A 17,099-nucleotide genomic window follows, 5' to 3' on the forward strand; every position below is an offset into this window, starting at 1 on the left:
AAAATTCAATGTGCTTTCTTGCATCTGTGATTTTCAGTTTGCTTGAAGGTAAATATGAAAGACTTTTGGAAAGGACCTGGTTCAGAAGCATCCTTTGAAGACCATAGATAATTTTTATTATCACCTGTCAAACTGTCAGAACATTGAGACTTCTGTAAATATTGACTTTTAATGCATAGCCTCAAAATACATAAACCAAAATAAATTGATAAAATTATGCCTGTTTTGGGGAATATTTTTGTGGGATAAAATCCTCTTACATGTTAAAATGCATTGATCGTTTATATATGCTATTTATAGAAGATGAGTTGAAGAGCTCTTTAATTGAAATTGCCATTTTTGATGTCATTTACAGAATTGGTATTTTAGTAACTGCCATATTTTTCTGGTATGTACACAAACAAAAAGTCATAGTCTGGCCTACACGCTCTCAGACCAGTATGATTTTTCCCCAAGCTCTCCTAAATATGAAAAGTATGTTCATTAATATAACCAATGTATAATATCTCTGTTTTAAGCTGCTATCAGTGAGTCATAATTAGTAGATAGCTTAGAAAGTTGAAATGGAAAACATAAATTATCTCATTTTTACAATGTGATCATTAATATTATGTGACCATTTATTTAATAAATACTGGTCAGCCTTGTATTATTCTACAATTTTCCTGTCTTGCTAGTTGTTTGGCATGTGTCATCCAGCACTGGAGCTTGCTGGTTGTTGAATGGAGGTGGGCCTTAGCACTGAGTTGGAGACCTCTGGCCGAACTCTTGCTGATTTTTATTGCATGGGGCTCAGAGGTCTCTGGTGGTCCAATCTCCTGAACTCGGCTTTCCCGCGTCAAAGGCTCAGGCCTGACATCTGGCCGGAGCTCAGAAGAAAAAGGAGAAAAAAAAAAGAAAGGTAGAAAAAAAAAATGAAATGAATAAAGTTATTAAAATAAAATATCTTTAAAAAGTATTAAAATAAAATATTTAAAAAGTAATAAAAAAAGAAAAAATAAGAAGAGAACCACCAAATCAATAAACAAATCCACCAATGATAACAAGTGCTAAAAAGTAAACTAAGATAAACATAAAAATCAAAAACTGGTCAGTTGAGTACGGCCAACCCCATGTCTACAGTTGCTCCCAAAATCCACTGCCTCAATTTTGGGATGATTCGTTTTCCATTCAGGTATTCCACAGATGCAGGTTACACCAAGTTGATTGCAGAGATTTTATCCACTGCTCCTGAGACTGTATGGAGAAATTTCCCTTTCTCTTCTTTTTTGCACAGCTCCTGGGTTTCAGCTTTGGATTTGGCCACACCTCTGTGTGTAGGTCACCTGAGGGCCTCTGTTCTTTTCTCAGACAGGACGGGGTTAAAGTAGCAGCTGATTAGGGGGCTCTGGCTCACTCAGTCTGGGGGGAGGGAGGGATACAGCATGCGGAGCTAGCCTGCAGAGGCAGAGGCAGGCATGACGTTGCATCAGTCTGAGGCATGCCATGTGTTCTCCCAAGGAAGTTGTCCCTGGATCACGGGACCCTGGCAGTGGCGGGCTGCACAGGCTCCCGGGAGGGGAGGTGTGGACAGTGACCTGTGCTTGCACACAGGATTCTTGGTGGCTTCAGTAGCAGCCTTAGCGTTTCTTGCCTGTCTCTGGTGTCTGTGCTGATAGCCGCAGCTCACGCCTGTCTCTGAAGCTCGGTGAGGCAGTGCTCTGAATCTCCTCTCCTCACGCATCCCATAACAATGGTTTCTTGCCTCTTTGGCCATTCCATACTTTTCCCCAGACTCCCTCCTGGCCAGCTGTGGTGCACTAGCCCCTTTCAGGCTGTGTTCACCCAGTCAACTCCAGTGTTCTCCCTGGGGTCTGATCTCTAAAGCCCGAGCCTCAGCCCCCAGCCCCCACCTGCCCTGGCGGGTGAGCAGACAAGCCTCTCAGGCTGGTGAGTGCTGGTCGGCACCCATTCTCTATGGAGGAATCTCTCTGCTTTGCCGTCTGCACCCCTCTTGCTGCGCTCTCCTCTGTGGCTCCAAAGATTCCCTACCTTGCCCCCACCCCCACCAGTGAAGGGGCTTCCTAGTGTGTGGAAACTTTTCCTCCTTCACAGCTCCCTCCCAGAAGTGCCGGTCCCGTCCCTATTCTTTTGTCTCTGTTTTTCCTTTTTATCTTTTGCCCTACGCAGGCACGTGGGGAGTTTCTTGCCTTTGAGGAAGGCTGAGGTCTTCTGCCAGCGTTCAGTAGGTGTCCTGTAGTTGTTCTACATGTAGATGTATTTCTGATGTATTTGTGGGGAGGAAGGTGATCTCCACATCTTACTCCTCCCGCCATCTTGAAGATCCTCCCTCCTGAAACAGCACATTTAGTATTATAATTTTATGACTGGAAAGCATAACAGCTATTATTTTAATAATAGAAATTCCAGAAAGTAAAGTCCAAAGGAATCCTCTTGGCTGTAGGAGTATGCTGGATGGAACTCTCAGGGCAGTACTTTTCAAAGTGTGGGATGGGGTTCACCAAATCATAGGTTTCCCAGTAAAATTTCCAGGAAGGCATACAATTTTTACATTAATAAAATAAGACTTTTAAAAATGAGAAATATTTATATGAAACATAACTCTATGGGAGTAGTGGGAAATGTGACAGAAGTAGTTGTTTGGTGTTATATTCTAAAGTCTTGAATTTCACAGTGGTACAGGTGGCTGTATAGGTTGTATCCTGCATAACCCAGGGGGTTGTCATTCACAGCTGGATATATGCACATCCTGAACAGCTGTGTATTGTGAACTTTGTACTTAATTTGGATAACAGTAGAGAATCTCTGAGTTGTTTTCACATCTAAGAGTAGTATGATTGTTGTTGAACCTTAAGGAAATTAATTTTGCAGCATCTTGTAAAATGATTCAAATTCCAGAAACATGAATGTAAGAATATACCAAACTGGGTGGTCTGTTAGAGGCATAAACTGGGTTTGTAATTTGTTTAGAAGAGACTGCAGAGCAAAAATGAATCTAAACCATTTTCTCAAGTGACTTCTCAAAGGAGAATTGTTGTACCCTGATAGAAATAGAAAGGTCATGATTGGGACAGGGTAAGAGAGAGATTAGTTCTCCTTTGAACGTTTTGAATTACTATGAATGATTTTGTTATGCTAACTGGGCAATTTGCTGTAATGCTTCTGACAGGGCTTTATTTTTCTTTGTCTTCTCTTTCAGGCTGAAGTCATTGATGTGAGTTATGGAAATGCAGATGATTTAAATAGGATTAAAAAAATGAAAAATGTCACAAATCAGATTGCACTCCTGAAATTAGGAAAACTGCCACTACTTTATAAGGTTGGTCCAATGGCTGTTATTTGGTGGTAGGGTGAATATTTTGTTCAGTTGGGGTTACATGTGCATCTGAGAACATGAAGAGAAAGAGAGAGTGAGTGTGTGTGTGTGTGTGTGTGTGTGTGTGTGTGTGTGTGTATGTGTGTGTGAGGGAGAGCAAGAGAGTGGAAAGACAAAGAGGAGTACGGTATTGCAGGAAGGTAACTTTTCCAAAATGGAAAAAGATAAACTGGATATTATCACTGGATAATTTTATATTAAGACCTTTAAGATATTGTGAGTTTGTGGGACCTTCATAAAATTGGCATTTCCTTCATAATACCTATCTGGAATGCTAAAAATGAGAACCACTGTGTCCTCTTCTCGCGACATCTGCAAAACTTCTAATCTGTTATCTAATTACCATGTGCTTTATGTTAGACTAGTATCTCACTGATTTACACTCCTTAGTGATTAATTTTTGTCAACTGTATAACTTCACAGTTACTGACTGTGCTCAGAAATTTAATTAAAATACAATATACTAAGGAAAAGCAGAATTTTGATTTATTTTATTTAAAGAGTTTATTAACACTCATCTACCAGATGCATTTACATAATTAAAGCAGTTCAATCTAAGTATCTCATAATGAGCCACCACAATAGAGAGAGTCACTACTGCTCATTCTTACTTCATTTTCTTTTTCTATTAAAAAGAATGATCAGTGTAGTTGTGTAGTTATGTCCCTGGAATGCTCTGGTTCTGAAGATATATTGGATTTCTCCTCATTCAAACCTATATGAGATTAGCTAATTCCCAGGAGCAAAAAATGTTTCCAGAAATCTGTTGGCACACTCTGTAAGGACCCAAGAGTATAAAAAATGAATCTGGGAGGGAATCTCTGTATCTGAGATAAAGAGGGCAAAGGGGAAGCAAAATTGTGATATTACCTCCTAAAGAGAGTAGAAAAATAATCCTCAGTCAAGAAGGAGGAGATCTCATTAGTTTTATCATAAATGGTATGTATGTGTTAATTTAGTCACTAGGAAGGGATTGATGAGGTAATCTCCACATTTGTAGCAGGAGCTGTAAAAGGCAGATGGCTTCTAGCTATAAGCCTTGATGTCCACACTTTGTTTTTGCAGGAAAGGGCCAAGTCCTTCAGACCTAGCTTGTGCTAGTTTCCTTAAGCTTAAACCTTAGAGGAAAGGCTTTAGGTTTCTATGAGCTTTGTATTTATAGCAGTTTATTTTATAGGAGAGTGCTTTCATTCCTTAAGCTTTAAGACAAAATAGTCTTTTATCTGTCATGATGGATTTCCTTAGATTTTTCTCAGTGACAATCTGAGACATAATAAAGCAGATCCCAAAACCCTTGCAAATTTCCAAATTGCTAAATAGGTCTCTAGTACGAAATTTATTTTATAAAAGGCAATAAAAGCATTTGGCTTTCTTTTAGAGTCATTTTCACAAAAAGCAGTAATAAAAAAAAAATTACTGTGTAGTCCATGACAACTAGAAATTGAGTAAATCCCACTGAAATGTGGAAGATGGGCCATTTTCTGGGTTTGCACTACATATAAGCCCCAAGTCTTGTAAGAGTCAAATTTGCATATAGTAAAATTACAAATAACTAAATATCTTATGCCTTTTGTGCATGGTGAAGTTACACATGAAAATTCATAAATGCTGTTGTGATTTTTTCATAAATGAAGTAACATACAGTACATTCCTAGTACTCACAGCTATATAGTAAGATACTAGCAAATATTAGCTGGTTTTTGCATTTTCTTATATACCTTTTTATCCCTGTAATCACAATTTTAATGATTTGGGAATCCAAATGATTTTGTAGTTTCCTACAAATGAAACAGTTTCCTATCTATTCATCAGATAAGATTTATATTTTAATAGCAATTTTGCATTGTTTGGCCAGTGTATGACTTAACCAACTACCACTCAAGTCCATAAAGCATGCTTAAAGAGGAAGGCATTTTGGAAGAGCCTGGAGGGAAATGAGAGGTAGAAAACAATTGTTATGTGTTGATATTTTCAAATATTCAGTAGATTGTTTCCAACAGATTAGGAAAAAAGTAAACTTCATACTATTTGAATTTCAAACCCAATTTCATCTACAAAATAAGTAAATTTAAAACACTGAGTTGGGGGTTTAGTGAGGAAATCTCTATATTTGGTGATTTACCAATCAGTACTCAACAAGTGGACAATAGGAAGATCAGTAAGAAATTCTCTAGTTTAGGTAAAGTAAATGCTGAGAAATACTATATTTTGAAACCTTACCTCACATAAGGCATTGACATGCTTTTCATATTTGCTGAACTATACTCTGTTTCATTTGCTCCAATCTTTTTTTTTTTCTGATGACAATTATTTAATCCTTATGATAACTGCATTCAAAAGAGTTTTTTTTTTAAATTTCAGTTAATAGAGAGCGGCATTACTCTATTACATGTAGTAGAAGTTTAAGATGGTAGATCTAAAATTTAATTTTCATTTCCCCAAACTAACATATAATGTATTCAGCTAATAATTAATGTCAAAAATATGTGATATGAGAACCTTAAAGATGGCAGTGGAGTAAGGCATGGAGATCACCTTCCTGCCCACAGATACATCAAAAATACATCTACATGTGGAACAACTCCTTCAGAAAACCTACTGAAGGCTGGCAGAAGACCTCACAATTCCCCAAAGGCAAGAAACTTTCCATGTAGCTGGGTAGGGCAAAAGAAAAAAGGAAAAACAAACAAAAGAATAGAGATGGACCTGGACCTCTGGGAGGCAGCCGTGAAGGAGGAAAAGTTTCCACACACTAGGAAGCCCCTTCACTGGCAGAGATGGGGGGTGGAGGTGGGGGGGAAGGTTCAGAGCCACGGAGGAGAGCGCAGCAACAGGGGTGCAGAGGGCAAAGCAGAGAGATTCCTGCACAGAGGATCGGTGCCGACCAGCACTCACCAGCCTGAGACCTTGTCTGCTCACCCACCAGGACAGGTGGGGGCTGGGAGCTGAGGCTCAGATTTCGAAGGTCAGACCCCAGGGAGAGGACTGGGATTGGCTGCGTGAACACAGCCTGAAGGGCGATAGTGCACCACAGCTAATGGGGAGGGAGTCTGGGAAAAAGACTGGAACTGCCTAAGAGGCAAGAGACCATTGTTTCGGAGTGCAGGAGGAGAGGAGATTCAGAGCACCGCCTAAATGAGCTTCAGAGATAGGCGTGAGCTATTGTTATTAGTGTGGACACCAGAGACGGGCATGAAACACTAAGGCTGCTGCTGCAGCCACCAAGAATTCTGTGTGAAAGCACAGATCACTCTCCACACCTCCCCTCCTGGGAGCCTGTGCAGCCCGCCACTTTCAGGGTTCTGTGATCCATGGACAATTTCCCCGGAAGAACACACAGCATGCCTCAGGCTGTTGCAAAGTCACACAGGCTTCTGCCACCGCAGACTCGCCCCACATTCTGTACCCATCCCTCCCACTGGCCTGAGTGAACCAGAGCCCCCTAATCAGCCACTCCTTTAACTCCCTCCTGTCTGGGTGAAGAACACATGCCAGAGGGCTACCTGCATACAGAGGTGGGGACAAATCCAAAGCTGAACCCCAGGAGCTGTGAAAACAAAGAAGAGAAAGGGAAATCTCTCCCAGGAGCTTCAGGAACAGCAGACTAAATCCCCACAATCAACTTGAAGTACCCTGCATCTGTGGAATACCTGAATTGACAATGAACCATCCCAAAATTGAGGCAGAGAATTTTGGGAGCAAATGTAGACTCGGTGTTTTCTGTATGCAGCTGACCAGTTTCTGATTTTTATGTTTATCTGAGTATAGATTTTAGTGCTTGTTATCATTGGTGGGTTTATTTATTGGTTTGCTTGCTCTTTTTTTTCAATTTTTTAAATTACGTGTTATATTTCTTTATTTTAATAATTTTTTTATTTTGTATTTTAATAACTTTTTTGTTTTTTATTTATTCTTTTTTTCTTTTTTTCTTTTTTTTCTCCCTTTTATTGTGAGCCATGTGGCTAACAGGGTCTTGGTGTCTGGCCAGGTGCCAGGCCTGAGCCTCTGAGGTGGGAGGGACAAGTTCAGGACATTGGACCACTACAGACATCCCGGCCCCACATAATAGAAATTGGTGAGAGTTTCTTTCAACACAGAAAGCTACAGTGTTGGACACCCCATGCAAAACATCTAGCAAGACAGGAACACAACCCCACCCACTAGTAGACAGGATGACTAAATAGTAGACAGGATGACTAAAATCATAACAAGCTCACAGACACCCCAAAACACAGCACTGAATGCAGTCCTGCCCACCAGAAAGACATGATCCAGACTCATCCACCAGAACAAAGGCACCAGTCCCCTACACAAGGAACCCTCCACAACCCACTGAACAACCTTACCCACTGGGGGCAAACACCAAAAACAATAGGAACTACAAACCTGCAGCCTGTGTAAAAGGAGACCCCACACAGTAAGTTAAGCAAAATGAGAAGACAGAGAAATATGCAGCAGATGAAGGAGCAAGGTAAACACGCACCAGACCAAACAAATGAAGAGGAAATAGGCAGTCTACCTGAAAAAGAATTCAGAGTAATGATAGTAAAGATGATCCAAAATCTTGGAAATGGAATAGAGAAAATACAAGAAACGTTTAACAAGGACTTAGAAGAACTAAAGAGCAAACAAACAATGATGAACACCAAAATAAATGAAATAGAAAATTCTCTATAAGAAATCAATAGCAGAATAACTGAGGCAGAAGAACAGATAAGTGACCTGGAAGATTAAAAAGTGGAAATAACTACCACAGAGCAGAATAAAGAAAAAAGAATGAAAAGAATTGAAGACATTCTCTGAGACTTCACAGACAACATTAAACGCACCAACATTCTGATTATAGGGGTCCCAGAAGAAGAAGAGAAAAATGAAGAGACCGAGAAAATATTTGAAGAGATTATAGAGGAAAAGTTCCCTAACATGGGAGAGGAAGTAATCAAGTCCAGGAAGCACAGAGAGTCCCATACAGGATAAATCCAAGGAGAAACACGCCAACATACATATTAATCAAACTATCAAAAATTAAATACAAAGAAAAAATATTAAAATCAGCAAGGGAAAAACAACAAATAACATACAAGGGAATCCCCATAAGGTTAACAGCTGATTGTTCAGAGAAACTCTGCAAGCCAGAAGGCAGTGGCAGGACATATGTAAAGTGATGAAAGGGAAAAACCTACAATGAAGATTACTCTACCCAGCAAGGATCTCATTCAGATTTGATGGAGAAATTAAAACCTTTACAGACAAGCAAAAGCTGAGAGAGTTCAGCACCACCAAACCAGCTTTACAACAAATGATAAAGGACTTCTCTAGGTAGAAAACACAAGACAAGGAAAAGACCTACAATAACAAACCCAAAACAATTAAGAAAATGGTAATAGGAACATATATACTGATAACTGCCTTAAATGTAAATGGATTAAATGCTCCCACCAAAAGACATAGACTGGCTGAATGGATACAAAAACAAGTCCCATATATATGCTGTCTACAAGAGACCCACTTCAGACCTGGGGACACATACAGACAGAAAGTGATCAGATGGAAAAAGATATTCCATGCAAATGGAAATCAAAAGAAAGCTGGAGTAGCAGTTCTCATTTAGACAGAATAGACTTTAAAATAAAGACTCTTAACAGGAGACAAAGAAGGACACTACATATGATCAAGGGATCAATCCAAGAAGAAGATATAACAATTGTAAATATTTATGCACACAACATAGGAGCACCTCAATACATAAGGCAAATGCTAACAGCCATAAAAGGGGAAATAGTAAGACAATCATTGTAGGGGACTTTAACACCCCACTTTCTCCAATGGACAGATCAGTCAAAGTGAAAATAAACAAGGAAACACAAGCTTTAAGTGACACATTAAATAAGATGGACTTAATTGATATTTACGTACATTCCATCCCAAAACAACAGAATACACTTTCTTTTCAAGTGATTATGGAAAATTCTCCAGGATGGATCATATCTTGCATCACAAATCAAGCCTTGGTAAATTTAACAAACTTGAATCATATCAAGTATCTTTTCCGAGCACAACGCTATGAGACTAGATATCAATTACAGGAAAAAGCCTGTAAAAAATACAAACACATGGAGACCAAACAGTAGGCTACTAAATAACCAACAGATCACCGAAGAAATCAAAGAGGAAATCAGAAAATACCTACAAACAAATGACAATGAAAACACGACCACCCAAAACCTATGGGCTGTAGCAAAAGCAGTTCCAAGAGGGAAGTGTATAGCATTACAATCCTACCTCAGAAATAAGAAAACTCTCAAATAAACAACCTAACTTTACACCTGAAGCAATTAGAGAAAGAAGAACAAAAAATCCCCCAAAGTTAGCAGAAGGAAAGAAATCATAAAGATCAGATCAGAAATAAATGAAAAAGAAATGAAGGAAACGATAGCAAAGATCAACAAAACTAAAAGCTGGTTCTTTGAGAAGATAAACAAAATTGATAAACCATTAGCCAGACTCATCAAGAAAAGGATAAAATTCAAATCAACAGAACTAGTAATAAAAAAGGAGAAGTAACAACTGATACTGCAGAAATGCAAAGGATCATGAGGTTACTACAAGCAATTCTATGCCAATAAAATGGACAACCTCGAAGAAATGGACAAATTCTCAGAAAAGCACAACGTTTCAAGACTGAACCAGGGATAAATAGAAAATATAAACAGACCAATCACAAGCACTGAAATTGAAAGTGTGATTAAAAATCTTTGAACAAGCAAAAACCCACGGCCAGTTGGCTTCACAGATGAATTCTATCAAACATTCAGAGAAGAGCTAACACCTATCCTTCTCAAACTCTTCCAAAATATAGCAGAGGGAGGAACACTCCCAAACGCATTCTATGAGGCCACCATCACCCTGATACCAAAACCAGGCAAACATGTCAAAAATAAAAGAAAACTGCAGGCCAATATTTCTGATGAACAAGATGCAAAAATCCTCAACAAAATACTAGCAAACAGAATCCAACAACACATTAAAAGGATCATACACCATGTTCAAGTGGGGTTTATCCCAAGAATGCAAGGATTCTTCAGTATATGCAAATCAATCAATGTGAAACGCCATATTAACAAATTGAAGGAGAAAAACTATATAATCATTTCAATAGATGCAGAAAAACCTTTTGACAAAATTCAACACCATTTATGATAAAAAAAAAACTCTCTAGAAAATAGGCATAGAGGGAACGTACCTCAACATAATAGAGACAAACCCACAGCCAACATTTTGTCATATATATGACAAACCCACAGCCAACATCTTTCTCAGTGGTGAAAAACTGAAACCATTTCCACTAAGATCAGCAATAAGACAAGGTTGCCCACTCTCAGCACTATTATTCAACATAGTGTTGGAAGTTTTAGCCACAGCAATCAGATAAGAAATAGAAATAAAAGGAATCCAAATTGGAAAAGAAAACGTCAAGCTGTCACTCTTTGCATTTGACATGATACTATACATAGAGAATCTTAAAGATACTACCAGAAAACCACTAGAGCTAATGAATGAATTTGGTAAACTAGCAGGATAAAAATTAATGCACAGAAATCTCTTGTATTCCTATACACTAATGATGAAAAATCTGAAAGAGAAATTAAGGAAATACTCCCATTTACCATGGCAACAAAAAGAATAAAATACCTAGGAATCAACCTACCTAAGGGGACAAAACACCTGTATGCAGAAAACTATAAGATGCTGATGAAAGGAATTAAAGATGATACTAACAGTTGGAGAGATATACCCTGTTCTTGAATTGGAAGAATCAACATTGTGAAAACGGCTATACTACCCAAAGCAATCTACAGATTCAATGCAATCCCTATCAAACTACCAATGGCATTTTTCACAGGAGTAGAACAAAAATTTTCACAATTTGTATAGAAACACAAAACACCGGAATAGCCAAAGCAATCTTGAGAAAGAAAACCGGAGCTGGAGGAATCAGGCTCCCTGATTTCAGACTATAGTACTAAGCTACAGTAATCAAGATAGTATGGTACTGGCACAAAAACAGAAATACAGATCAATGGAACAGGATAGAAAATCCAGAGATAAACCCATGCGCATATAGTCACCTTATCTTTGACAAAGCAGGCAAGTGTATACAATGGAGAAAAGACAGTCTCTTCAATAAGTGGTGCTTGGAAACTGGACGGCTACATGTAAAAGCATGAAATTAGAACACTCCCTAACACCATACACAAAAATAAACTCCAAATGGATTAAAGACCTAAATGTAAGGCCAGGGAATATAAAACTCTTAGAGGAAAACATAGGCAGAACACTCTATGACATAAATCACAGCAAGATCCTTTTTGACCCACTTCCTACAGAAATGGAAATAAAAACAAAAATAAACAAATGAGACCTAATGAAACTTAAACACTGTCACACTGCAAAGGAAACCATAAACAAGATAAAAAGACAGCCCTCAGAATGAGAGAAAATATTTTCAAATGAAGCAACTGACAAAGGATTAACCTCCAAAATATACAAGCAGCCCGTGCAGCAACAAAAAAACAAACAACCCTATACAAAAATGGGCAGAAGACCTAAACAGACATTTCTCCAAAGAATATATGCAGATTTCCAACAAACACATGAAAGTATGCTCACCATCACTAATCATTAGAGAAATGCAAATCAAAACCGCAATGAGGTATCACCTCACACCAGTTAGAATGGCCACCATCAAAAAATCTACAAACAAATGCTGGAGAGAGCGTGGAGAAAAGGGAACCCTCTTGCACTCTTGGTAGGAATGTAAATTGATACAGCCACTATGGAGAGCATTATGGAGGTTCCTTACAAAACTAACAATAGAAGTACCATATGACTCAGTAATCCCACACTGAGCATATATCCTGAGAAAACTATAATTCAGAAAAAGTCATGTACCACAATGTTCGTTGCAGCAGTATTTACAATAGCCAGGGCATGGAAGTAACCTAAGTGTCCATTGACTGATGAATGATTAATGAAGATGTGGCACATGTATTCAATTGAATATTACTCAGCCATAAAAAAAATGAAATTGAGTTATTTGTAGTGATGTGCATGGATGTAGAATCTGTCATGCAGAGTGAAGTAAATCAGAAAGAGAAAAACAAATACTGTATGCTAACACAAATATATGGAATCTAAAAAAAAAATTGTTTCTGAAGAACCTAGGGTCAGGACAGGAATAAAGGCGCAGACGTAGAGAATGGTCTTGAGGACATCGGGAGGGGGAAGGTTATTCTGGGACGAGGTGAGAGAGTTGCCTTGACATATATACAGTATCAAATGTAAAATAGTTAGCTAATGGGAAGCAGCCGCATAGCACAGGGATATCAGCTGGTGCTTTGTGACCACCTAGAGGGGTGGGATAGGGATAGTGTGAGGGAGATGCAAGAGGTAGGAGATATGGGGATTTATATATACATATAGTTGATTCACTTTGTTATACAGCAGAAACTAACACAACAGTGTAAAGCAATTATATTCCTATAAAGATGTTAAAAAAAAGTGGTATCCAGTACAATAGTACAACAATGTACATAAAAAAGGAACTCAATATTTTTTGAATATAAGATATTCATGGTGTGTGTGTGTGTGGTGTATGTATGCACATTGGTACAGCCTTATATGCCATGTGATGTGCTGGGAAAATAGGAAAGAAGAGAAAGACTCCTTCCTTATTGAAACTTTTGTTGCATTATAATTTATATTTTTATAAATATAAATTATATATATAAATCTGTATAATATAAATTATAATATAAAAATAATTATAATTTTCCCTGTTATTGATGAACCTAGCAGATCTATTTACATGATAGTCTGTGAATATTTCAGATGAAAAAAGAAACATTTAATTCAGTGTCATTGCATGATTTGGGGGGTATAGTTTTGTATGTGGAGGCAAAGTTGCTTCTTTTTTAAGACAATTTTGGAAGGCATTTTATGAGTCAAAAGAAGTGAACACTATCTTGATACTTAGAAAAGGTATGCTTGTTCACTGGCTGATTGAATGAGACACTTCCTACCCTGTTGTCAGAAGTAATTACAAAAGACCAGTGTTCCGTATTTTGTAATTGTATGAGTCCAGAGCTGCTACACTGCTCACAGAAAACATGGTCAGGACTAGAACACAAAATCAGGAAACAATGGTTTAATGTATTTAAAAGCCAAATCTGCTATTATTATTTTTTTTTTTAATCAGAATGTTTTCCATTTTCCACTGACTGACTTTAGTTATTTTTCTAAATGTCTTAGACCAAATATTACCATATCTACAAAAGGTAATTTTTGTTGAAATACAACTTCAATCTTGTTATAATGGAAAAACTTTAGACTGAGTGTTATTCTGGCATTTAGCAGTCAGCCTTTAAGGAAGTGCATTTAGAACAAGGATAACTAATCCTGAATACTTCCGATCTTATACCTAAAATTATTTTTCATGGCTTAAAACCAAATTAAGGTATGTCTACAAATCTTCATTCTGTTGTGAATGATTCCCATAACTAAGAAGTCATGCCTGTATTTTACCTTCATGATAATATAATTACTTTTATTGACTGACAATTTGAATATTGGGAAATCATAACTAGTGACATCATTCATTAGAGGCCTTGATTTTTGCATTACCTTATTGTAGTATGTTAAGCATAAATCATCCCCATGCATCCATGGAGGTTTGGTAGTATAAGAAAAGGTGCTAAGCATTTTGTTTGTCTTAAATACTATAATATAAACTAAGAAAAGCAAGAAATCAAGAAAGAAGTCAGACAGAAAGGGAGGCAGGAAGGAAGGATAGAAGGAAAGAAAGAAAACAGCACTTGATTCCCCCCTAGTTCGTGCCCTAAAATTACATTTCAGAAATCTTTTTTATACATTATATATTACTCTAAAATCCAAAAGAGTAAGTTTCAGACATATTTAAATTTTTGAGGAATTATTTGGACACACCAGCATAAATGTCTCTATGATAATAACATCTGGCTTTGTGATAATTCTGAGCTATCCTTTCACATTTTTTTTTTTTTTTTTTCCTTGCGTTATGCGGGCCTCTCACTGTTGTGGCCTCTCCCATTTGCGGAGCACAGGCTCCGGACGCGTAGGCTCAGTGGCCATGGCTCACGGGCCCAGCCGCTCCACTGCATGTGGGATCTTCCCGAAACGGGGCACGAACCCGCGTCTCCTGCATCGGCAGGCGGACTCTCAAGCACTGCGCCACCAGGGAAGCCCCTATCCTTTCACATTTTAACTTTTCCTTCTCTCCCTCTGTCTGGTTGACTCTGTTCATTTTTTCCTGCTGTAGATGGGTTTCTCAGTCTTTCCAATGTGTTGTATTTGTTCGGTATTCAACAGGTGATTTATTTTCAGTAGTGAAGTACAGCATGGCAGGATGCAAAGATGGTAGAGACAGGCTCAAGTTCAAGCTTGATGTTTCTGTGACCTTGGGGTATCATGTAACCCCTCTGAAGTTTTAAAGTTTCTTTTTTTTTTAATCTCAAAATGGCGATAAAAGTAATCCCAACTCACAAGCTCGTGTGAGCATTAAATCTTAAAATGCATGCATAATTCCTAATAAATTAGTCTAGTTACTATTAGTAAGCCCTTAAAATCTGAATAAGATTCTAAAGAGAAATGATATGAGTTTAATAATGGGGAATGACAGCTCTCTCAAAATTCCAAAACTGAACTGCATATAATAATATCAATACTAGATGAATCTATTATAGAAATATGGTCTCTTAAGATTGCAGTTTTGCACTATTTAACAGTAAGGATGATGCTGATATTATGTAGCATACTTTGAATCTTAAACAAAAAAACTAAAGCTGCCTCTCATGATTTTTGTGGAATAAGGCAGGTATAAGTAAGTGGAGAAATGAATATTAAAAATAAATATAACTTGATTATTAAGGATGAATATAAACAATGACCTAAAAGGATAGTAGATGCTTTTGATTTTTACATTCTTCAGTATTAATGCATAGACTTTTTTGTGAGGTGATAATATTAAGTAAATAATATTGTCTTAGGAATTAAAACTATTTTACATTTATAGTAGTTGTATAAACATCTAATACAAATTTTAAACTATTATGAAGTTGAGGTATCATGTGTGTTTCCAAGAACATCATGAAATTGCCTACATCATAAGGCTGTTGTAAAAATTAATTTAAATAATACATGTAAGTACACAACACAATGCCAAGAACATACTAAGCACTCATTAAAAGAAAGCTAACATTTTATTTAATCACATTAAAAATTTTATTAAATACTACATTTTCTGCTTGAATTCCATTTTTCTTAATGGTCACCATCCTATGTGATCAAAAATCTAAGACCTTATCATTTGCTAAATAGTGTAATCCCAGCCTTGTTTGTTTAAGTAAAGGATCAGTACTTCAGTAAAGGGTTTAATTATTGCAGGAATGATTATGATGTTGAAACTTTAGTTCAAGATTTTCTTGCAATTTGAATTTAGAATATCCTAAAACTGACGTGGAGATTTTTCATAGTTCAGTATGGTAAATAAAGTAAAAGGTTTAATTATTGCGGGAATGATTATGATGTTGAAACTTTAGTTCAAGATTTTCTTACAATTTGAATTTAGAATATCCTAAAACTAACGTGGAGATTTTTCATAGTTCAGTATGGTAAGTAAAGTAAAAGGTTTAATTATTGCAGGAATGATTATGATGTTGAAACTTTAGTTCAAGGTTTTCTTACAATTTGAATTTAGAATATCCTAAAACTGATGTGGAGATTTTGCATAGTTCCTTTCACTTCCTCGTTGATATTCTATAGAGGTCATGGGTGTTGACAATTTTTTAAATTAAAAAATAGATAAACCCTTGGCTCTACATTAACAAAGTTTTAAAAGAACCCACTTAATGTCTAATTATTAATCACTATACGGCACTAAGTTCTTTTTTGCTATATTTTCTCATTCATTTTCTTATGATAAAAGTAGATTAATTATTACTTTGCTCTGGAACACATTGGTAACAAGTCCTGGGCAGCAACTTGGATTTTAATAATTTGTTGTTGTTATAAAATATGTGAAGACAGAGTTAAATTACTTCTGGAAGGAAACATCATTAAAAAAAATTAATATTGGGGGAAAAAATACCTCTTCTTAAAATTTATATAATTAAAGTTACAGCTACAAAATGTATCTATTTTTTAATTCAATAGACTTCTTATTTTTATAACAACCTTTAGTAAGCTATAAGACCTGATGTAGCTACACAAGCTTAAAATAGTTTCACCTGAACTTTGAAAACAATATACACTCAAAATATTATTTTAATAAGTAATTAATAACAGGTGTTTATTTATTGTCATAAATATTCATTAAATTGCTTTTTAACTGAAAATATGTTTTTACTGTGTTTATGAAAAAGTTAGTGGGAAGGTTTTATAGCTCCATATATATTATAGTTAAGAATAAAGATTTTGTGGTTTTAATAATGTACTGGTGGGAAAAAAACCTTTCTATTACAGGTTTTTTAAAAAGTTAATTTTCTTGACTAGATTTGCATTTCCAAATTTTATGAAATCTTTACATCAGTTTTGTATATTTTCTCTTGTATTTCATTTTAGATTACACCTTGTAATCTCATTTAGCATAATAAATTCCTTGTTTTCTTTTTTTTTTTTTTTTTTTAAC

At 36.7% G+C, this 17,099-nt stretch overlaps 1 protein-coding gene across 1 annotated transcript in view; it reads left to right on the forward strand.

Annotated features, from left to right (window-relative positions):
* Positions 1-17,099, forward strand: part of NAALADL2 (N-acetylated alpha-linked acidic dipeptidase like 2) — a 903,327-nt gene that overhangs the window by 260,367 nt on the left and 625,861 nt on the right. The window contains exon 5 of the mRNA XM_007454970.1: positions 3,200-3,319. Within this exon, the coding sequence (XP_007455032.1) occupies positions 3,200-3,319 (120 nt within the window). The remainder of the gene's footprint in view (positions 1-3,199; positions 3,320-17,099) is intronic.

This window comes from Lipotes vexillifer, unplaced genomic scaffold (assembly GCF_000442215.2).
Source record: "Lipotes vexillifer unplaced genomic scaffold, Lipotes_vexillifer_v1.1 scaffold487, whole genome shotgun sequence".
NCBI lineage: Eukaryota > Metazoa > Chordata > Mammalia > Artiodactyla > Lipotidae > Lipotes > Lipotes vexillifer.